This window comes from Arachis stenosperma, chromosome 9 (genome assembly GCF_014773155.1).
Source record: "Arachis stenosperma cultivar V10309 chromosome 9, arast.V10309.gnm1.PFL2, whole genome shotgun sequence".
NCBI lineage: Eukaryota > Viridiplantae > Streptophyta > Magnoliopsida > Fabales > Fabaceae > Arachis > Arachis stenosperma.
The window spans coordinates 159921747-159944521 of record NC_080385.1 but is presented as its reverse complement, the minus strand read 5'-3'; the positions used below and the strand labels follow the sequence as shown (position 1 = coordinate 159944521).

Sequence of the window (22775 nt, the reverse complement as noted above, 5' to 3'; positions counted from 1 at the left end):
CACTATACTACTTTACTAACTTTTTCACCTTAGATGATGTTGATCTAAATGTATATATGATAAGCAATAAAACGGATATTATTACACAGCATGCACAATACAATTGCAATTGCAATGGCAGCATTCATTCATGAATCACAAGGCAGTTGACAGTTGTGGTGCATAACAAAATTAGTTAGGAAGACCTTCTTTCTACTATGTAATGCGAGAATATGGCGGCTACAATGCACATAAGGAATTAAGGAAACAAGTAATTTCGTAATGAATGAGGTTGTATCTAGTGAGTAACACCTGCTGTCAAATTAGACCATTTTGCTATGGTTGTTCTTAAATTAGTTTTTGTCATGAGATGCCAAGTTCAGCTTCGATACTTCCAATAATATTTAATTGATTGATTCCTTGGACCACCTAAGACGGCCTTAATTAGTTGCACTCTCAGCATCCGTTTTCATGCTAACAAAAGCAAATAGTTGGACACTAGCTGTAGCAAACCAAGCAGAGGTCAACAGCACGTGTTCAACCTAACCGACACTACTCAATGTAACAGTATATCATGCCCCCGGATATATCGATAACGCACGACTAGTATACTAAATATCAACCTCAGCGAACCAACACCGCGGTAACATCATGATAATAGTATTTCTCATTTCATCCTGAGAATTTCTATCCCAGTAAATAAGTGACAAGAGGAAACGAAAACCTAATCCTTTCAAAGCAATACAGAAAAAATATGGAGCTACAAAGGTCGGTTCGGATCAAGCTTTCACTAAATTAGGCACCACTTTTTGTTTTCCTTTTATATATTTTTTTATGGGAAGACATGATCTAGCATCACACTAAGACAACTCTCAAATATATATGCTAGATGGGAACTTTGGAGAAGCTCATACAAAGCACTAAATCACATCACGATTACATAATCTTACATAAAAACAGGCTCATTCAATCAATCACTAAGAAGCTAAATATTCAAAATACACAGTAAAATACAGGAGCAGATTGCAAATATGCAGCAATGTCTGTCCCTACACGTGATCAGCCCTGCCATCATCTTCACCGATCCCATCACCAGCATGCCTGCGGTTCGAACACAATGAGAAAATATTATTGCTTTGAATTCCATCTGAACAAAAAGCTGATATGATGTTTTAAAATCTGAAACCCAAATGAATTGTTGAGCAATTACAAGAGAAGAACAAAAAAGAATTGCATCAGAACCAACCTCCAAGAAGATGTTAGATTCCGAGCCTTCCTGTCCAAATGAAGATTTTCCAGTGCACTTGAGGCTTGAATTACACCCTCAGGAAGTTCATCACTGTCATATCGCCAATTGTACTCATCCATCCTATATGCAGACGTGGAGGATCCTCCTCTTCTATCTGAAAGCCAGAATTTAAATTATAGAAAATTTCAAGCACCCAAATGAAGGTAAAAGTCAATCAGAGAAATAGTCACCGGATGCCTGCGATGAAGGAACAGCCCTGAAACAAACATTTTTATTACTTAATAATTCACTTGAGAATAAAAACAAGGCAAGGTAGGAGCACCAAACAAAACAATGACAATAGAAGGTAATGTTTAACCAACTCGTATAGAAACATGGTCAATTATGCACCTTCCCAGCGGTGGCAAGCCACCGGCAACAGATGACGAAGAAGGCCTTCGCATGTTTCGGGAGTCTGAGTTTGGCAAAGCCCGTGCTTGGGATAGATTCTGTAAAGAAAAATTAATATTGCTATTTATATCAAAAGCCAGTACAATCTTGCAAGCAACAATACAAGTAAAAAGTAAAGGTCTACTGGTTTGAAATCATTTGTTTTTAAAATGGCACATGAAAAATGAAAATTTCACAAACATTCAATAGAAAGCAGCAACAACCATGTGAACCATTTTAGGCAAATATCGGATTTATAATGACATGGGTGCAAGCACACTAGATTCAGGGGTTTATTACACCACCAAAAGATTCGGTGATTTAATCCAGAAAGCCCTTTATCCCATCCCATCCAATCTATACTCTCAAATGCCAAGGAAATTTCTGAAAATTGTGAAAAATACTTAGCCAAATTTAACTTACAGCCTATATGCCATCATCTCCTCAATCTACAAATATCAAGTTCCATAACCCTAAATTTCATGCTTACCATTCATAACTAAAACCATTAACCCAACCTAAGGAACCTAAGACATTTCAGCAAAACATTTATTGGATTGGGGTTTGGGGTCCTCCAATTTAGAGTTATCGCACTACAAGCAGCATATAACAGAGTACCAAAAACGGATTCTTAGCTCAATCAGGACAAACAAATACAAGAATTCAGCGTCCAAGGCCTAAATTAATTAAAGGAGACATCATCTACAAACTTAAGCTGAAAAGTAAGAATCAAGCAAAAACAAAGAACAATATCATGGATGCAACTAATTGAAAGACCTCAAATCTCAAGAATCCTTCAAGCACATCCAAGAGTAGAGGGCTATCTCCATTTCTGTTGAGGTCGTATCCATTTTTGCTACTAAATTCTTTCAGCTCAGCCTTCCAAAAATCCTTTTCCTGCAAAGATATATGCAGCCAACCAAAATGGATCACAATGGGACTTTAACAAGAAACAACATGAGAAACAATGCGGATGAATTAGGATAGTGTGATTACCAAATTACATTCTGGAAGGTAAACCTTCAACGTGTGATTGAGTTGCGCCCAGTCAAGGTATTCACAAATGAGCGCAGTAAGGAGTCTACCTGCACGGCATCGCACGGCGGGGTTCCGGTGAGTTGTAAATAGGTAGGAGTTTGATGGCAGAAAATGAAAATCAAATCTGGTTCTGGTAACAGCGGAATTGACGCCAATTTTGAATAATACGTAGAATAGAATGGTGAAAAGCATGAAACAAACCGAACCTGAGGGAGAAGCGTGAAGCTGTTTGGCTCGATCGTTGCAGCTACCAAGCAATGCAGGAGGCAATGCAGGTTCCTTCTCGATTACCCGATCCTCCTCTTCGATAGCCTCAAAAACGCTTGCTCTGAGTTCAGCCTGAAATTGAAACAGACGTAATTAACCCTAAGTAAGAGTCTAGTGAAGGAAATGCAATTGGATTTGGATGGATCTATGTCCATGAACAAAATTACGAAACCCTAGTGAAGGAAGTGACGGTAATAGAATTGGGAAAGGGAAGAAAGAAAGAGAGAGAGGAAACCCTAGAAAGGGAAAATAGAAAAATACGCGGATCCTGGCGAGGACGCCTTTCTTCTCGAGGGTGCGCGTAACGAGTGTCTTCAGGTCCATCATTTCGCGAGTATAGTCATCCATTTTCTCTCTTCCTTCTTGCGCCCCCTCCCTCTGCACCGATTTCAAGTGCTTCTGTTTCTTCTTCTTCCGTTTCTTCTTCTTCCTTTTTTCTTTGGTTCCCCCTTTCAAGTTTCTTCTTCTCAGCCTCAACTACATGTTCTGTCGAGTGCACCAGACAAACAGAATTGGAGCTCAAGCTCATTATCTTTTGGGCTATTATTAACTATGGCCCATTTCCTATTATCATATAATTGGGCCTTTATTGCGTTTTAGGTGTTCAGGGCTTTTCTCAGCCCAGAAACAGATAAAAAGTCTGAGTGACAGAGTGTGTGTAGTTTTGGGTTGGACCCCAGCCCGTCCAAAAATAAACACTTTACACTTTCTCTTATACAGTACTATAATGATTTGTTTGGATGAATTTTTGCGAAAAAATAATAATAATTTTTTTAAAAATTAAAAATAATTTTATATTTAAATATTTTATATAAAAACATCTTATATTTATTTAATGTGTTAAAAATGTCTTTTTAAATAATTTTTTAAAAATATATAAATTATAACTTATAAAAATATTTAAAAAAAAAAAATTTAACAATTTAACGAGATCCAAACAAATTTCAAACTAGTAAGAAACCTGCTCAAGTATTCAACAATTTTCTTTTTGTTTTTTTCTTTCCTTTGGACAGTTTCAACTTTCAAGTTTAAATTGAATATATTATTCGAGGGGAATAAAATCCTAATTTTGCTTTATTCGAACATAAAATCATGAAAATACACGTAATAATGTCTACTAAAAAAGTGTAAGTAGTTGATAGGTTTCTTTATTCCCCTAATAAAGAACCATAAGCAGAGCATTTAATATTTGAAGAACCTAACATGAAGCATCGGAAAACGTTAAAAAGATAATAAAGCTGGGGAGCCGCATCGTTCTTCTTCTTCTTCTTCTGTGAGTCTCCTATTTAAGGAAGCACAACACAACAGCCCTTTGCCACTTTCAAGTTTCAACTTTCACTAACAATGGCACCTGTTGATCCTCACTCGTTCACTGAGTCAACTCAGCCAGCCACCACTCACTTAGCATTAACTCTGTACTTCGACTTCCCCTCCTCCACCATCCACGCCTCCGCACTCTTTACTCTCCAAACCCCCCACTCCGGCCCCTTCTTCCTCGACACTCGCTCCCTCACCATCCACTCCGCCCTTCACGCCGACGAAGCCATCCCCTTCTCCCTCTCCACCACCACTGACCCCATCAAGGGCACCCTCCTCACCCTCACGCTTTCCAACCACTCTTCCTTCATCCTCACCTTCTCCACCTCCCCTTCCTCCTCCGCACTCCAATGGCTCCTCCCTCCACAAACCTGCAACAAAACCCACCCTTACGTCTACACTCAGTGCCAAGCCATCCACGCGCGCTCTATCTTCCCCTCCCACGACACTCCTGCCCGAAGGATTCGCTACTCCGCCATCCTCAACATCCCTTCCGAGCTCTCCGCAGTCATGGCTGCAAACCACGTCACGCGCCGCCCTCCGCGTGACGACGACGCCGCCGCTCTCGCCTCATTGAACTTGAACTGGTGCAGCCAAGACCGCGTGGTGGAGGAGTTCGTGATGGAGCAGCCGGTGCCTCCTTACCTCTTTGCCTTCGCGGTTGGGCAGCTCGGGAACAGGGAGGTGGGACCCAGGACTAGGGTTTACGCGGAGGAGGGTTCGGCGGTGCTGGACTCGGCGGCGAAGGAGTTCGAAGGAACAGAGGAGATGATTAGGGAAGGAGAAAAGCTCTTCGGGGAATACGACTGGGAAAGGTTTGATCTTTTGGTGCTGCCGCCGAGTTTCCCTTACGGCGGAATGGAGAATCCAAAGATGGTCTTCTTAACTCCAACTGTGATCAAAGGAGATGGCAGTGGTGCTCAAGTTGTGGCTCATGAACTTGCTCACAGTTGGACTGGTAACTTGATCACCAACAAGACCAACGAACATTTCTGGCTGAATGAGGTATTAATTGTTATTATTATTAGTTATTTATTGTTATTATTAATTGATTGATTGTAATGGGGTTTTACTGATTGTGGCTTTAGGGTTTTACTACATATGCTGAGAGGAGGATTGTGGAGGCTGTGCAAGGAGAGAAAAGAGCTACACTGAATGTTGGGATTGGTTGGAGAGGTTTGAATGAGGAAATAGAGAGGTTCAAGGACAACTTGGAGTTCACAAAGCTTAAGAACAATCAACAAGGAATCGATCCTGATGATGTTTATTCTCAAGTTCCATATGAGAAAGGTTTCCAGTTCTTGTTTCGAATCGAACGGCAGGTATTAGCTATTCATCTTCTCTGTTGTGTTGTGTGTTATTGCTTCATAGCTCTGTTTCCAAATAGATTCTGAATTTAATTTACTATGTAGGTTGGGAGATCTGCTTTTGATGAGTTTCTGAAGAAGTACATTGCCAAGTTTAAGTTCCAATCGATTGATACCGACACATTCCTGGATTTCCTGAAGGAGAACATTCCTGGTATAGAGAAACAGATTGATTTGGTGCTGTGGACTGAAGGTACTGGGATCCCTTCTGATGCTTATGAACCCGAATTGATTGTATATAAAACGATTGTGTCGCTGGCGAATGAGGCTGCTACTGGGAGGATGCCGGGTGAGGATGAAGTTGCTGACTGGCAAGGTCAAGAGTGGGAGCTCTACTTGGACAACTTGCCCAAATCCATTGAAGCTTCTCAGGTATATATACTCAGTCATTTCTCCGGTTTTATCCCATTGTTTAAATGCTTGAGATGAACTGGTAATTCTTGTTTCGACAACGCAGATCGTAGCCTTGGATTCGCGCCACAAGCTATCTGAATCGAAAGACTATGAGGTGAAGGTGTCGTTTCTACAACGGGCTATCTCGTGTGGATGCAAAGAATACTACGGCGAGGTGGAGAGGACATTGAAGGCAGTAGGGAGGATGAAGTATCTTCGTCCACTTTACACTGCCCTTGTGAAAGGAAGTGAAGAAGATAAAGTATTTGCAAAGAGGGTATTTTTAGAGGCGCGTGAGTGTTACCATCCAATTGCTCAAAGTGTTGTTGTGTCCATATTTAGCAAGCATATGTAGGACGAGCATTTCTCAGTGTTTTCTACTTTTGTGTTACTGTTAACATTGCAAACAGGGAACTGAATCTTGTTGTGTTTTTAGTAATTGTGAAGGTATCTTCAAATTACCTCACTGTTTATCAGTCCTGGAAGATAAGAAAATGAATTCCAGTTTACCTTTCAAACTATCAAAGCCTCTATCTGTTATTCCCACTCTTTTTTCCCCAAAAAACTGGTTTTCTGCCACCACTTTCTTTTTTTAATAGTGTTTTTATCAATTTTCTTTGATGTCACAGTATCAGTAATATTTTCGTTTTCTAATATTTCCATTTCAGATCAATTTTCAGTAAAAAGTAAAAATGATAAAATAAAATCTTAAGTCTACTGTGACCAGTAAAAACCTTTCATTGACACTTAGGAATAGTGTGTATACTTTTTACATTTGTTATACAATTTTGCATTCTCACGCCAAATACTGTAGTTAACCTTATTTTTTATCTACTACCCAAATGATTATTCAAACTTCTAAATTTGATAGTTATGAATCCAATGAAGTGTGAAATAAAATGTAGTTTGCAATCATAGATTTTGAATCGTAAATTATTTGTAAGAGTAATTACTCTCAAATTTTGAAGTATAAAAATACTTCAAAAATGTTTCAAAATATAATAAAAAGTACACAATCAATATATTTTTTAAAATTATTTAGAGATGAAATTTTAATACTATTTTTTCTAACATGATTAAAAAAAATTTAAAATTTGGTAATTTTAGTCATAATGTCCCAAAAAAGTTCTGAAAAAATAAAACAAGAGAGATGAAATTTTTATATTTTTTGCATACTTTTTCAATAATTATGTAAGTATTTTCAGGCATATTTCGGATCAAATCAAGTACGACTTGCCAAATATAAAATCACTTACAGAAGATTGTATCTTTTGTTTGTTTTTATCATATTTTATCATTAACAAATTAAGAAGATACTTTTGTATTATTGGTGTCCTCAGTCATTTGTATAGACCTACTTCCTAAGTTCTAACGCAATTGATAATGTAACAATTTTGTTCTCAAATTTCATTTTGATGGCATGTTTGCAGACGCATCTAGCTTACCATAATTGTTAAAATTACAAAGCATTTATTGATTCCCACATAAACACAGAATATACGTAGAAAGCATATTCTTCCTTATTGGATATTAGATGTATGTATGTATGCCATTGCCATGTGGATAATGCTAAATTTTAATGGGCATACCCTATTGATCAGAAAACCAGCAGCATAGCATATACATAGTTACATAATGTAGAAACACAAAACTAAACTGCATATTACATTGCTCAGCAACATCCCCTCCACCAAAGTCGAGCTTTAGAATAGAAGGGAAGAAACGAAACAATAATCTATATAACTCATAACAATATGGTCTTCTGCCACCACAAGATTCTACAAAACGATCATATACGATCGGGCAGAAGAAAATTCACAAATTCCAGTGTCATTAAAATGCTTTGATTTTTAACTCAAATCAGCATACAGTACGCCCATAGCACAAACAAGCAAGATAAAGATTCTTTGACCATTTCTCCTGAAAACAAGGACACAAGATGAGAAAACAAAAGTCAGTCTTACATGTCGACTTAGAAAATCAACTAGTTGTCAGTGTTCGTTCCGTTACCTTAACATGTGTGCTGGGAAATTGAGATGTACGTAGAGTTTCCTGAGTTTCATCTCCTGGCTTGCGCCTCGGAATACTTAATATTAGAGCAGATTGGTCCAATGTAGCAGCAGTTGCGGTAATTCTATAACCACCATCCCAACGTCGATGGATACCCTCACTTGGATAGAGAAAATCAAGTTCAACCACCTACATTAAAAAGGTTGTCGATAAAAGGCAGGAAGTCGGTCTCATATTGATAGAAGGATATATCAAATACTAGAAGATGGGATAAAACTGTTACAACGAAATTGCACATTCATAGAATACAAATTATCAGCAAACCTGATCACTGAATCCAGCATTGCGAGACATAACAACACCCCAGCGACTTCCAGCAGTAGCCATTGATGTGACATGAAAACCTTCTTTCCACTTCTTGTTTATCCATTTGAAGGGGAAAGAATCACTGACTTTGTATGATTGTTGAGTATACTGTGTACCTGCAGAAATTAGATCGCAAATGACACCTCGCAACAAACTTAAGGTAGCAAGGCAGATTAATTATATGTAGACTGTAGAGAATCACAGAACTTGATTATTAACAATACTGAAAACAATTTGTCGGGGAAAAGGTTGCAAACCCTGTAAGGCTTCCCATGATATTGAAGAAAATAATTTCATAATCATCAACCAGGAAGAAAACAAAAAACAAATAATTCATCATTACAAAATGTTACAGGTTGCAATCTACCTTTTGACATCACCACAAGAGAGGTTCCATTATTTCCCCCTGCAATAGAAGTGATGTAATAATTCTTATCCCACTGCTCCATGATCCATTCCTGCAATAAAATGGAGTCATAGTAATAAGTTTCACGGTGTGAAATTATATTCTTAAACAAGCCAAGATATACGGTGTTTTCACCTTGTGCAAGAAAAAAGGTGACAACTTATAGACTTGATTCGTAAATCCAGTTCCAGCATCCATAATAAGTGCCCAGAGATTGGAACATGATGATACACAACTAATAAGAAGGCCATCTGCAATTCCTCTCTCAACATGCTGTGCTAGTCTTGCATCAGCCACATTGTAATGATACCTAAAAAACCAACCAATTTATAAGTCCCAAACGATATCATAGGCAACCACATATTAGATTGCAAGAGTAAAGGGAAATGCCACAATGAGTAATTGCGTTTCTACCTTTGTTTCATGGGCAGTCTTGCATTGTAAACCGAAATCCATTGTGTAGCAGGAACCCCTAATCGAACCTTCTTCTTTGGCTGTGAATCATCCTCTTCCTCCATATTCAGTCTACCCCGCTTTTGTCCAACCTAAGAATAAATTTTGGTTTTGTCAGATAAACTTATACACAAAAGCCCAACCAGAAGATGGCTGGAGGGGATAACCCAGAAAAATAAGATACCTCAATAACCATAATTTTAGTCGTTACCTTCTGAGCGCCGTCAGTATTAAGCGGCCGCAATGCTGGATTCGGGTCAAGTATTCCATTAAACAGTGATATTAACTTGGAATAGTTGGGTTCTTCGTCAAATTTCATGTTCACTACAACCTCAAGAAAATGCCTAAATGGAGCAGGGCAAAAGCAGCACAGCATCTCAGGCGATGTCCCCATCTTCTTTTTGCAAACGAGGAAGGACTTGGTATCACCCTATGAGATAAGGTAAAACAAGATTGAAAAGTGATGTATATAGTAATTTAATCAGCATGATTACTTCATAGACATAAAATTAATGTATTTTACCTGATAACCTTGCCATGGTAACCGGCCTTTATGAAGGAAGATGAGTGTGTATGCAAGAGATTCAAGATCATCCCTTCTACTTGCAGTTCTTCCCAAATGAGCATGAACACTAGCATATCGAACAGTCCCTCTACATAACCCAAAACAAAGGCACTCAAACCAAGTACATGAACAAAAGTTACTTAAAAGGAGAGAAAAGGAGAGAACCATCAAAAAAGAAAGAAAGAAAGAAAGAAAGAAAGAAAGAAAGAGAGAAGAGGAAGGTAAAACTTGAACCTAAACATGTCAGGACGCTGATCATAATCAACATGCATCCCACTTGAGGTGTCTCGCCACTTTGTTGCTGTGAACATGTAATGTAACTATATCATAAAGTGGTTTGCCAAAACGGTATTAAGAAACAGTTTTACCCTTGAATTGCATCTACTAACCTAATCCAAGGTCTACCAGAAACAGTTTCTTCTCTTGTGCTGTAGATGGCTGACCTAGTAAGAAGTTCTCTGGTTTTACATCTCCATGCACATAGCTTCAACAAACAGAAAGAATGAAAACTTCATTATTACTTTAGAGTTCTAAAGAATCAAGACTTAATCAACTTATAAACATCAATCTAGGAAAGTACAAAGAACGAAACAAGGTGCTTAACAGAAAAACTCCTGAAGAATAACATACCCCTTCGAGTGCATCTTCTCGAGTATTGATAAGGATTCAACAGCTATGCATGAAACCATTTCAGCAGACATCCTAAACAATTATTAACAAAAAGGGGAGAAAAATTTAAAAAGTTAGCAAGTTACTGCAGCATTTCTAACATGATACATTCAAATAATCCACATCTGTAAAATGAGTGTTGCAACAGACAGTGGGACACATCACGTCAAGATTTACGAATGCTTATACTCACGTCTGGCTTGAGGAATTCCAGACATCCCACAAACTCGGACCAAGCATGTCCATAACCTGCATAAGTGATAGAAACATTTTGTAATTGTTGAACCAACAAAGGGATGGTACAATGGACGTTGTCCAAAATAGATCATACCATTATGTAATATTCTCCTTGTCTTCCTTTGTAGTGTACCCTAGGTATTCCATGACTACCACCAAGGATGCTTTGGAAAGAACACAAAAGTCAAATCACAACTCAGTATACCTTATCACAAAGTGTCAAACATGAATGTGAATCAATCTATAAAAACAATATGAAAAACAAAGCACCTACTTGTAAACTTGCCACTCATATGGAGGGCCATAGTTACAGCCTTTACTGTTCCTATGTTCGAATTTCAGAGCCACCTGAGAAATTAAAGGCAGAAATCAACTTCAACCCAAATCAATCTCAAACCAAAAGTATCAATTAACTTGGAAAACCCGGAGGCTGCAATAGAAGCTCACCTCGGCAGCTCCAGGACCTGTTGCACGCTCACGACGGCCAACAAAAACCTGACCAAATCCACCTTTACCCAGTTTCCTGTCAACCTTGTACATAGGTGATCCTCCAACTTGAACCTTTAGAACCAAAAACACAAATAAATTAACAAACCAATGAAAAGAAAATCAGTCATAAGTCATAACATCACCAACATGTTAGCATCAACATAGTTTGTAAACAATAAACAAATAACATTCATGAAGAAAAAAATGCAACCTATAGAAACATGGGTAGCTTTAAAAAAGAACATAACATTATTTGCAACATACCCTCTCAGGAAAAGGGGGAGTGTTATCTTCGGGTGCAGCACCCTTGTTGGCGCTCAAGCCACCACTATCATCACCCATCACGCCGAAAACCTTTTCTTTAACCTCTTTCGCCTTCGCTTCCGATGTCACGATCACCGGCTTCTTCGCCGCTGCCGCCGCCGCCGCCTTTGTCTTGGGCCTACCCTTAACCCCCGCCGCCGCAGCAGGAGCGCGTGTCTTCACGTTCTTCCTTGCCGGTGCCGGTGGTTCCGAGCCCTTTTGGCCTACCGCAGCGCGACCACGTCGCACTCCACTACGAAGCTCCGGCATTCTCCAAACCCATGCAATCGATTCGCAGCGTCGATAATCTTTATCATCATATGCCTTATCAGAGCTTCGAGACCCGATTCATCGCTGAAATTTGCAATGAATTTTGAAGAATTAAAGGGGAAAGGGGGGAATTTTGTTGAAATTTTGAGCTGGGAATTAAAGGAATCGAAACCAATTAGTAGGGTTAGGGTTTGATGGTTAAGTAAGGTTTTCAATAGCAGATGTAAGAAAGAAGAAAGTAAAAGGAAGCAAGAGGAGCCTTACAAACAAGAAACAAACGAAAGGTTGAAGATGAAAAGCAACTTAAAATCTTTCAATTTATTTTCCTCTCAAGTAAGAGGGTTTTATTTTTTTTTTTTTTCTCGCATAAAAATAAAAACTGAAAAAAGAAAATAGATGACGAAAACACAAAGAAAAATATTTTCTTTTAACCAAATTTGTGCAGGTCAATCTCTAGAGGACCAATGTTACCAAATCAGTGCTTCATCAAAAACTTTTATATTTTATTTTATATTATTATTGATTATTGATGACCAAAATCTTTTTACCTTCTCCTGTAGTTGTTTGGCAGATGGGAAAATTTAAATATCAAATATGAGATTTTACAATTTTGCCACAAAATATATCTTAGATTTTCTCCCTTGTATAAAACAATGTAAGCCTAAAAAATTTGGTCGGCAACAACCTAACATAGTTCAACTTACTCAATTTATGCTAATTATTTGATTTTAAAGTCTTAATTCATCAGCACTGGTTCAAGTCTATCAACATGTATTTTTTTGAAAAAAAAAAACGTGTTTTACCAGTCATATTCTTATTTTTAGGGTAAATTTTAAATTAATCTATGATTAAGAAAGACCAAAAGATGGGTCAGTGAATATTTATTGGATTGGATAGTTGTAGCTGTTAATTATTTAAAATTTAAATAAATATGATTTAGAGAGTTTGCAAAGATAAATTTCTTTATATGTGTACGAGAAAATTGATAGTTAGTTTAAATTTATCTTACATAACAGTTGTAATGGATAGCATACAATAGGTTTAAATTTAATATAAATTTTACTTATGCATAAAAATTTTTTAGTTTAATCTTATTTTATTTGTGGGTTAAGAAATTTTTAACTTTAATTTTATTTGTACTCTAAAGTTTTACATTTTCGATTTGATTTGCAATAAATTAAGTTTTTCAATCAAACACACTATTTAATTATTTTATACTTCATAAACACTAATAAATCAGAAACTACAAAATTAAGTACATATTAAAATTAAAAACAACAAAATAATAATAAATTTATGTTAAAATTACAAAAAAAAATATAGATTTGATCTCTATCAATTTCAATGTATATATAATAATTTTTAAATTTTTAACCACATACGTTAATATAACAAGAATGTAGAGTAACCCTCGGTATTCTTCACAAATTACATACATTTTATGTCCCATCGGCTATAAAAGGATATGTAATCTTTAGTATTCTTCACAAACTTTTCGTATCATATTTCTCACAAATACAAGGCATGGCCAGTAATAATCTGTATATAGTTGTGCTTGTGTATCCCAATTGCCGTATGAGAAACGGCGACAACGGGGTGACATTTGTGTGCAAGGATCCGATATTATTTCGCACTCAACGTGTGAATACGTTGTCGGATTTGAAGAGTTTGATATTGAGCAAGCTCGGTGGTACAGTAGCGAGGGAAATAGGAAGGGTGGCGTATAGGTTACTGGCCCCCATGGGTAATGGAGTCTTCTGATTTTGACTATTCCGACTCCAAGGGGATGAGCATAAGCGAGTGATGTTCGACATCCATGGGAGGATCATGGCGGAGCAAGTAATGGAGCTGTCTGCAGAGGTCGGACACAGTGGTGGTGGTCCTTCCGTACACTCGACCTATGTGCAGGACGATTGACCTCTCGCACCACCACCCATTCATGTTGCCGTTCCAGTGGATGAGTCGGAGGAGGGCAAGGAGGAGTCGGACGAGGATTACGTGGCGAACAGTGATGAAAGCGGATCATCCGATAGTGGGGATGAGAATGAGTGTGTTTCGGAGACACCCGTTCCGACTGCGGCCCGCCATGTCCTGCCTCCACCTCTTTCGATACCAGCACTTTTGGCAGTTCCCTCTCACTATCACAGTCTGGATTTGGATGCCATGCACGGGAGGACTCTGTTTCTTGACACGGGTAAAGAGGATTACAACCTAGACGGCAGTGTAGAGTTTTGGGTGGGCCACAAGTTTAGAAGCCGAGAGGCAGTGCTTCAGAGTGTGAAGAACTACAGTATTTAAAGGAGTGCAGAGTATCGAATGATAGAATCAGACCGATTAAAGTATCATGTGCAGTGCCGTCAAGCTGATAATAGGTGTCAACGGAGCCTCCATGTGGCCCTTTCGACAGAACCTTGGATACTGGTAATATTAAGTTTATCGGTGCCTTTCAATAATTCATTACGATATACTAAGTAGTTGTACGAAGTGCCTAAAGCAATCGTGTGTTGTTGTGTTCAGGGAGGTTCGGAGGGTGGGTGGAGTGCATAGTTGTCTAGCACCCACCGTGTCTCAAGACCATCGTCAGCTAGACAGCAGTCTGATATGCCGGGTCATCTTGTCTTTTGATTCAATCCAACCCCTCTGTCAGCATTCTGGTTTTGCAAGGTGCAGTCCAAGCGAGCTATCACTTCAAACTGTCCTACAAAAAGATGTGGACGACCAAGCAGATGGCAATTGCACAAATCTATGGAGATTGGGAGGAGTCGTACAATAAGGTTCCCAGTTGCTTCAGGCACTGCAGAGCTATTTTTCTGGTACCATTTGTGACCTCCGCGTCAAACCATTCTATGATGGGCACATCCTTGTACGTTACTACAGCATGTTCGACAAGGTATTTTGGTCTTTCCCGTCATGTGTAAAAGCCTTCAAGCATTGCAAGCCCTTTGTCTCTGTAGATGGTACGCATCTGTATGGCAGGTATGGTGGTGTGTTGCTTATTGCGGTGGCGCAAGATGAAAATAGCAACATCCTGCCTATTGCCTTTGCCATTGTGGAGTCCGAGAGCACCGAGTCATGGTCGTTCTTCCTAACTAATCTGAGATGCCACATCACCCCCACAAGATGTCATGCTGGTTATCTTTGACAGATCTCAGGCTATCAAGGCAGCGCTTAGCTCCAATGACAGCGGTTGGCATCCCCCTAGAGCCTACCATGCTTACTGCATAAGACACATGGCTGCGAACTTCATGACACGGTTTAAGTCCGTCGAGGGCAAGAGGTACCTCATTAACGCTGCGTATAGTCCAAGCAAGGCCGGTTACGAGTGGTATATGGATGCGTTGAGAGGAGTCTCGCCCACCATGGTTGAGTGGGCTAGTCGTTTCAGGAAGGAGATTTGGCTGCAACATTGCAACGATGGGCGTCGGTTTGGCCACATGACGACAAACACCCTCCATGCAAACTGAATAAAAAAAATGTTTAACAGAATAACAAGTATTACAACACAGCAAGCAGAAGGAAATATCAAAATATTTAATTCCATGACTTACCTCATCGAACCGTAACCGGTCGATGGATACCCTATAGTGCAAGACCCTGGACTGGTACTGGTCTTTACTCTGTTGCTGCAATCCAACCAATTTGAAAGTAACAAAGACATATACAACTTCTTAAGTTACAAACAATGCGAATTAACAGCAAAGTTTAACACGAAACGAAAAAGTAAGATTTCGATACCTGGTAGTTAGCGGGTACTGGTAGACTCCTTTATTTGGTGAATACCACTGAGAAAAACTCTAGTAAATCCAACTCATCAGCAGCGGTGTGCAACCGGCGATATCCGTGACTCCCCACTGTGCCGCCAAACAGAGTGACTGGTATGTCCAGGCCAGCACAGCAGAGCCCCATGATAATGCCATGCACTCTGCAAAGTCTGTAGAAGTGGTAGCCACCGTACGTGTACCTGGTTGTTGGACTTGTCTGTCAGCAAATATCTTCCGATCAGTAACATAATGTAGCAGTGGGCATACTGTCGGAGGATCTCAGGATCGTCGGTGGGGGCATCTGTCGGACACGATCACGCAACCAGACTAGCTTCAGTGTGAACGACTCATTCTTCTGCCCCGCCTGTTGTGCCACCACAGGAAGCCTGGCACCAAGCAGCTGTAACATCATCGCCCACGTCTCAGTGTTGTACCACCGACCAAAGTCACGAAGGCACCCCCCAACGGGGTTTCCGTGTGCACGTAGGCCCAGGTGGTACGCCACCTCCTGCAGGGTGATAGTGACCTCACCCCACGAAAGATGAAACGTGTGCGTCTTCGGACGCCATCGCTCCACGTGTGCCGAAATCAGGGAATTGTCAAATGTGAAGTCCCTGAGCGGCACCGTGTCGCTGAATCCGGCCTCAGCCAGATACGGGACGATGGCGTCGGGTGGAGGAAAGGTATGTCTAACTCGCCGGGGCAACAGAAGGCGAGGCCTCTGCGGAATGAAAAATAAAATTTTAACCTATAAATAGATAATAATACATTTTTCTACTCTACTTAAGAACAAAGTACTACTCCTACTTAGGAACATACTACCATGTGTCTACTCTACAATTGTCTCTAACTTAGTTATGTCGGTAAGCAAATCGTAATTAAGTCATACAAAATCTTACACAAGCAAATATTGTTCTAAATTCATCATACAGTCAAACCCCTAAAGCATCTTACTCAGTTTTTGTCACTACGAGACTACCCTAACAATGTCCACATACTTAGATTAACTGAACATAACGCAACTAACCTCAAAGTCGGTTGTCCCAGCGTAATGCGAAGTCTCGTTTAGTCTGTTGATGTCACCGTCGTTGCCCGCCTGGCGTGCCATCACCGTATCGGACTCAAATATGGAAGGAAACGGTTAAAAGATGGCAGGAAGAGTTTGACTAGGTCAAGGTGGGGTCCAGGAACACTGTGTAAACGACTTATACTTATAGGCGCCGTTCAGCCTTATCTTGTTTACAGTGTAAACGAGATAGACACGACGCAGCTGATGTGTCATATCTCATTTATACTGTAAACGATATATGACTGGAGAACGCAAAACGGTAAATATTTTTAAAATTATTTATTTCGATAATTAATGCATTATTTTATTTTTTTTTAAATAAAAAATCCTTTTTTATTAGTCTGATAAAATAATAGAAAAAGGCTTTTATTTATAAATATTTAAGATTTTAATTATTTTATTAAAAAAAATTATACTTTAAATAATGAGTTAATATTTAAATTGATCTCTAAAATTATATTTGCTTTTGAATTTGACTTTTAAATTTTTTATTTATTCAATTTATTTTTAAATTTAGTATTTGTGACTCGTATTATCCTAATCTTATTTTCGTCACATAATTGCTAACAAAATAATGAAATGATAATTGAAATATTTTTATTTCAGCTTTTTAGTAATAAAAACTTTAAAATTCTAATTTTAATTTTACTAAAGAATTTTAAAGGTTTTTTAAGGCTAAGCTAAATGACTATGCATAATTTCTTAAGGATTCTTTAGGGTATTTTTTATTTGTTACATTAAAAAAAACTTTTTAAAAAGTAAATTGAGATAAAATATTTTAATTGATATATCAAATTATTTTTAAGAAGTCCAATATTATAGTCATAAATCTATTTTAGTACGTTAATAATGATAATGATTCCATGATAAAAATAAAGCCAGAAATTAACACGAATCATAAATATTAAATTAAAAAATTAAATTAAATAAATTAAAATGTTAAAAATTAAATTGAAGTACAAGTATAATTTCAAGAATAAATCTGAATATTAATTCTAAAATAATTTTAAGAGTAAAGTATCGTTTTTGTCCCTAACGTTTGGGGTAAGTCCCAAAGTTGTCCCTAACGTTTCAATCGTCCTATTTAAGTCCCTAACGTTTCAAAATTGACTCAATGTTGTCCTGCCGTTAGGGATCCGTTAATAGAATTAACGGCGGGACAAAATTGAGACAATTTTAAAACGTTGGGGACAAAAACGATACATAGAAATAAATTTTAATTTTATCCTTCAATAATATTAATTTTTACTGTACATAATATTCAATCGTTTTTTAAATTACAGTTAATCACATTACTTTTATTTTAAATAAATTAATTTTGTTATAATTTTATTCTTAAAGTAATGTAATTTTTTTATAAATAAATAAATTTTACACTTTCATTCTAAATAATGTAATTTTACTTTCATTATTTAATCACATTACTTATAATTTTTTTAATAATTTTACACTTTCATTCTAAATAAATTAATTTTTTTATAATTTTACATTTAAAGTAATGTAATTTTTTTTTATAAATAAATAACTTTTACACTTTCATTCTAAATAATATAATTTTACTTTCATTACTTAATCACATTACTTATATTTTTTTTTTAATTTTACACTTTCATTCTAAATAAATAAATTTTTTATAATTTTATGCTTAAGTATTGTAATTCTTTTATAAATAAATAAATTTTATACTTTCATTCTAAATAATGTAATTTTACTTTCATTACTTAATCACATTACTTATAATTTTTTTTTATAATTTTACACTTTCATTCAAAATAAATTAATTTTTTTTATACTTTTACTCTTTCATTCTAAATAATGTAATTTTACTTTCATTACTCAATCACATTACTTATATTTTTTTTTATAATTTTACACTTTCATTCTATTCATATTACATTATTTATTTAGAATAAAAGTGTAAAATTTATTTATTTATAAAAAAATTACATTACTTTAAGTATAAAATAAAAAAATTTATTTAGAATAAAAGTGATGTGATTAAGTGTAAATGTGATTAAAAATAATTGAATACTATGTATAGTAAAAAATTATTATTATTGAAGAATAAAATTAAAATTTATTTTTATGTATCATTTTTGTCCCCAACGTTTTCGTCCTATTTAAGTCCCTAACGTTTCAAAATCGTTTCAATTTTGTCCCGCCGTCAATTTTATTAATGGATCCCTAACGGTAGGACAACATTGAGTCAATTTTGAAACGTTGGGGACTTAAATAGGACGATTGAAACGTTAGGGACAACTTTGAGACTTACCCCAAACGTTGGAGACAAAAACAATACTTTACTCTAATTTTAACAAGTGTTGGCAAAACTCCAAATAATATAATATAATATAATATTTTATTTTATTTGTCGTTAATTTCTTTTCCTTTTTCATTTTGGTCCGGTGTCATGTTAATAACAATGTTTAGTTAAGCTTAGTGTAATGGACTACAGATTTCAGTCCACTTATTATTAAAGCCCATTTTAAATCCATTTGTTGACCAGAAAAAGTAAGAAAAAATCGTAAACCACCGGTCAATCTTAGCTCACATAACATATCTCCCCCTATCTATTTTAAAGGTTTAGGATTTAAATTCTAAAAATTATAATTAAAAAAAATATGTTAAAAGTATGAAGAATGTGTGGGTGTATTATGTACTTAAGATTAAAAGTTGTTCAATCCATTGAGATATCTAAAATTGAAGTTGTCTAATCCACTGGAAAAAAAAAGGTAAACCTTATAGGATTTCATTCTAAGGAAGTAGGGATAATTCAAACTATTATTCATGTAGCAACTGAAATCTAGTTGAGATAACACATTAGCATATCTCTTAATATATTATACTTGGTTTCGAATTTTGACAATATTAAATAGTGAATAAAAATTCTTAAAAATATTGGATGTGTGTGTAAATAATATGTATGAATTTATAATATAATATTTAAAATTAGAGATTATCTAATATATCTAAAAAAAATTATTATTTATGGTAGAGAAAAAATATGAATCTTTTTACTGAACTGATTTAAAAAAATTAATTGTTAATTTTATTTATATATGAAAATTACAACACACATAATTGTGAATGACATTAAAATATAAATTAAAAAATATTGTCATATAGATCCATTTAATTAATGATATGTAACTTTGATTTATTATATGGGTGACGCAATTTTTCTATGATAAAAGAATGAAACTTTTAAGTTAAACTGAACTTAAATGAAGTTTAAAAAATAAACATTATGCGTGTACAAATAGTAAGAAGGTCTCAAACAATATATACACAACAAAAATATTCTTCTATTTTTTTATATATATGTACACTGCAATATATACAATATATATAAATTCTCTCTATTATGTTAAGATAATAATATTAGTAAATATTCATAGTAGAGTTTTTTATTTATATTTTTTATTTTATATTTATTTTCTCTTATTTATTTATTTATTTTACAATACGTTATCAGTATGAGACTCTAATCAAAATTTAAGAAGATTTAAATAATAATTTTTTATTATGCCAAAACTATTTCATCTTGAATTTAATGCTCTTGATATATCTGAAAATAATTACTTATCATGGATATTAAGGGTGTGTTTGTTTGAGGTGAAAATGAGAGGAAGGAAAAAGAAAGGAAAGAAATAGGAATGAAAATGGATGGAAAAATATTGGTACGACCCACCAATTTTTTTCCCTCCAACAATAGAAAGAAAATGAAGAGAAAACTAAATCTCTCTCTTTACTTTCAATATTATCCCTTTGTTTTTTTTTTCTATGTAATTTATAATATAAGGATAAAAATATCTTTTTATAACATTTTTTCCTTCTTATTTTCCTTTCATCCAAACACATCTAAGAAAAATAAAAATCCACTCAATTTCTTTCCTTTCCTTTCTTTCATTTCTTTCCTTTCTATTTTCTTCCAACCAAACATAGCCTAAATGTCAAAATTCATCTTTATTCAATGGATCTTTAGAGATATCATTAAGGCTGAAAATATGCATCCCAAAAGGATAAAGCCAAAGCCATAATCTTGCTTCATCGTCATCTTGACGAATGATTGAAAAATGAATATCTCACACTAAAAGATTCTGCAAATCTGTGGAAGAACCTTGAAAAAATGTATAATCATCAAAAGACAATGATACTTCCTCAAATCCAATATTAGTTGACACACTTGCATTTACAGGATTTTAAATCCATAAATGAATACAATTCAATAATGTTCCAAATTATCTCACGAAAGAAATTACGTGGGAAAAAAGATAACTGATAATAATATGTTACAGAAAATTTTCTCGACCTTCCATGCCTTGAATGTGCTCCTGCAGCAGCAGTATCGAGAAAAAGAATTTAAAAAATATTATGAGCTAATTTCTTGCCTTCTTATTTTTTTGAACGTAATAATGATTGCTTTTAAGAAATCGTGAAGCACGCTCATCTAGTGCCACCCCATTTCCTGAAGCAAATGGGCTTCTCGATCTTAGCGGATCGTTGGCCTCTCTCCGGCTCCGTTTCGGTGCACTCTTGGCCCGCCGCCTTCTCAATCGGGATAACTGTCAAGATTAGCCTACCGATGGATTCAGACAGATAGAATCCATTACTTACGTCATTTTTGGAAGGATTGAATTTCGCTGATCGGATCGCCACACCGGATGTCTTTCTTACAAAGAAAGAGGAAAGGGGCGAAGCGCTAGTTTGAATTGAACCAACGGACTGTTCAGTCAGATAAAGAATTCCATCAATTCAGTAAGAAGAAAAGCCCGAGGCTTATCAGCGGACCATATGAAAAAAAGATAGAAGAAACTCTGCTGAAGTAGGGATTAGGGGTAGCTCCCTTGTCGACCAAGGAAAGCGGGTCAGTTGATTGGCAAGCCGACTGATACGGCCCCTTCTTCTGCTGCGGTTGAATCAGATAAAGCTGGTTAGATAGAGTAAGTGGAGATGAACATCTTAAGTGATTTATTCTTAATATGCGCTCTTCTTTCCCCCTATCGCTAGGGGCCTTGCCTTTTTAAATGAAAGGCTACATTCGATTCTGACACGGCAAATCATAATCACAAAAGAGGTAAATAACAAAGTTTTGGTAACAAAAAAAATTATGGAAGGAAGAAAAAATATGTTCACAAGAAAAGATCTCACATGAAGTGAGATAAAAAAAAAAAGAAAATATGGAAAAAATAAATCAAGAAAAGATAAATATTTCCGTTATGGTGGAAAAGACCATTGATCTCGTACCTATTGTATCCCAAGGCACTTAGTTGATCTTTATCAAGCATTTTTTAAAAAGAATGACAAAGGAAAGGAGACAAATTTTGTTTCAAAAGATGTTGCTGAAAATTACACCACTCATTATGAAGTATCTACTTTCTTTAAGGATCTTTAAGAAAATATTGGTCATTTGATCAATGATGAAAACGTTTAATATTTGAGTTCTTTAAGTACTTGTATAAATAAATAATATAAAAAAAACTTCTTATTAAGTTTTATCTCTTATGTATTTTAGGTATGATGTATAAAAATAATGTTTAATAAAATATTAATGTTTATGTTTAAGAATTTCAAAATCACTAAATGTGTCATGGTCAATAATAATAATAATAATAATAATAATAATAATAATAATAATAATAATAATAATAATAATATGATACTGTTTTTATACAATGCTTCTTAAAAAACAATTCCAATTAGGAATACAATTTTACTGCATATGAATTTTTACTCATGTTACTATTATTTGTCTTTGAAGAAAATGGTAAGGACATATAATGAAGATGTTTGCCTTGCGAATAGTGCAAGTTTGCATACCATTCTCAAAAGCAAGGTTCAGAAAACCGGACCGGTCATTAAACCGCTCTAGTCACTGGTTCACTGGTTCACTGGTCTAACCGGTTCAACCGGTGGTTCAACCGGAAAAATCGTTTTAGAATAGAATAATAAATAAATTATAAATACACATCCTAAAATATAATTATAGTCTGATATAAATCTTAAAATATCTTCGAAATTTAAAACACTACACAAAATATCATCCACCAAATACACATGATCTTATCAAAATCCAAAGTCAAAAGTTAAATAGTAATAAAAGCATATCTAAATATTAAATCCCAACATCATGGTTTA

The 22775-nt window shown here is 35.8% G+C and overlaps 3 protein-coding genes across 3 annotated transcripts; 1 reads left to right on the top strand and 2 right to left on the bottom strand.

Annotated features, from left to right (window-relative positions):
- Positions 1–623: 623 nt before the first annotated feature.
- LOC130947543 (protein TONNEAU 1a-like) lies at positions 624–3458 on the bottom strand. Its single transcript, XM_057876239.1, has 8 exons — positions 3224–3458; positions 2902–3034; positions 2654–2742; positions 2435–2554; positions 1619–1716; positions 1459–1484; positions 1226–1382; positions 624–1080 (listed from the first exon to the last, which is right to left on the bottom strand). The coding sequence occupies exons 1-8, from the start codon at positions 3308–3310 to the stop codon at positions 1029–1031; spliced, it is 762 nt and encodes a 253-aa protein (XP_057732222.1). The 5' UTR covers positions 3311–3458; the 3' UTR covers positions 624–1028.
- A 719-nt stretch (positions 3459–4177) lies between these two features.
- On the top strand, positions 4178–6583 carry LOC130947549 (leucine aminopeptidase). Its single transcript, XM_057876245.1, has 4 exons — positions 4178–5284; positions 5368–5601; positions 5692–6018; positions 6104–6583. Exons 1-4 carry the CDS (start codon positions 4307–4309, stop codon positions 6392–6394), a joined length of 1830 nt encoding a protein of 609 aa, XP_057732228.1. The 5' UTR covers positions 4178–4306; the 3' UTR covers positions 6395–6583.
- Positions 6584–7537: 954 nt separating this feature from the next.
- LOC130948703 (casein kinase 1-like protein HD16) lies at positions 7538–12114 on the bottom strand. Its single transcript, XM_057877547.1, has 16 exons — positions 11499–12114; positions 11193–11306; positions 11020–11093; positions 10840–10909; positions 10702–10757; positions 10470–10541; positions 10229–10323; positions 10074–10140; positions 9798–9927; positions 9486–9704; positions 9236–9366; positions 8957–9131; positions 8783–8873; positions 8374–8531; positions 8050–8238; positions 7538–7959 (listed from the first exon to the last, which is right to left on the bottom strand). Exons 1-16 carry the CDS (start codon positions 11805–11807, stop codon positions 7900–7902), a joined length of 2010 nt encoding a protein of 669 aa, XP_057733530.1. The 5' UTR covers positions 11808–12114; the 3' UTR covers positions 7538–7899.
- Between the last annotated feature and the right edge of the window lie 10661 nt (positions 12115–22775).

What these genes read in the sequence shown, in the direction of transcription:
- LOC130947549 (XM_057876245.1), top strand. Translation starts at nt 4,307, where the DNA reads ATGGCACCTGTTGATCCTCACTCGTTCACTGAGTCAACTCAGCCAGCC. An exon ending in AACATTTCTGGCTGAATGAG is followed by an intron (nt 5,285 to 5,367) that starts GTATTAATTGTT and finishes TTGTGGCTTTAG; the next exon opens with GGTTTTACTACATATGCTGA. An exon ending in AATCCATTGAAGCTTCTCAG is followed by an intron (nt 6,019 to 6,103) that starts GTATATATACTC and finishes TCGACAACGCAG; the next exon opens with ATCGTAGCCTTGGATTCGCG.
- LOC130948703 (XM_057877547.1), bottom strand. Translation starts at nt 11,807, where the DNA reads ATGCCGGAGCTTCGTAGTGGAGTGCGACGTGGTCGCGCTGCGGTAGGC. An exon ending in GAGAAGATGCACTCGAAGGG is followed by an intron (nt 10,324 to 10,469) that starts GTATGTTATTCT and finishes TGTTTGTTGAAG; the next exon opens with CTATGTGCATGGAGATGTAA. An exon ending in TCTTGTGGTGATGTCAAAAG is followed by an intron (nt 8,532 to 8,782) that starts GTAGATTGCAAC and finishes TAATTTCTGCAG; the next exon opens with GTACACAGTATACTCAACAA.
- LOC130947543 (XM_057876239.1), bottom strand. Translation starts at nt 3,310, where the DNA reads ATGGATGACTATACTCGCGAAATGATGGACCTGAAGACACTCGTTACG. An exon ending in GGCTTGCCACCGCTGGGAAG is followed by an intron (nt 1,485 to 1,618) that starts GTGCATAATTGA and finishes TGTTTGTTTCAG; the next exon opens with GGCTGTTCCTTCATCGCAGG. An exon ending in TCCTTCATCGCAGGCATCCG is followed by an intron (nt 1,383 to 1,458) that starts GTGACTATTTCT and finishes TCTGGCTTTCAG; the next exon opens with ATAGAAGAGGAGGATCCTCC.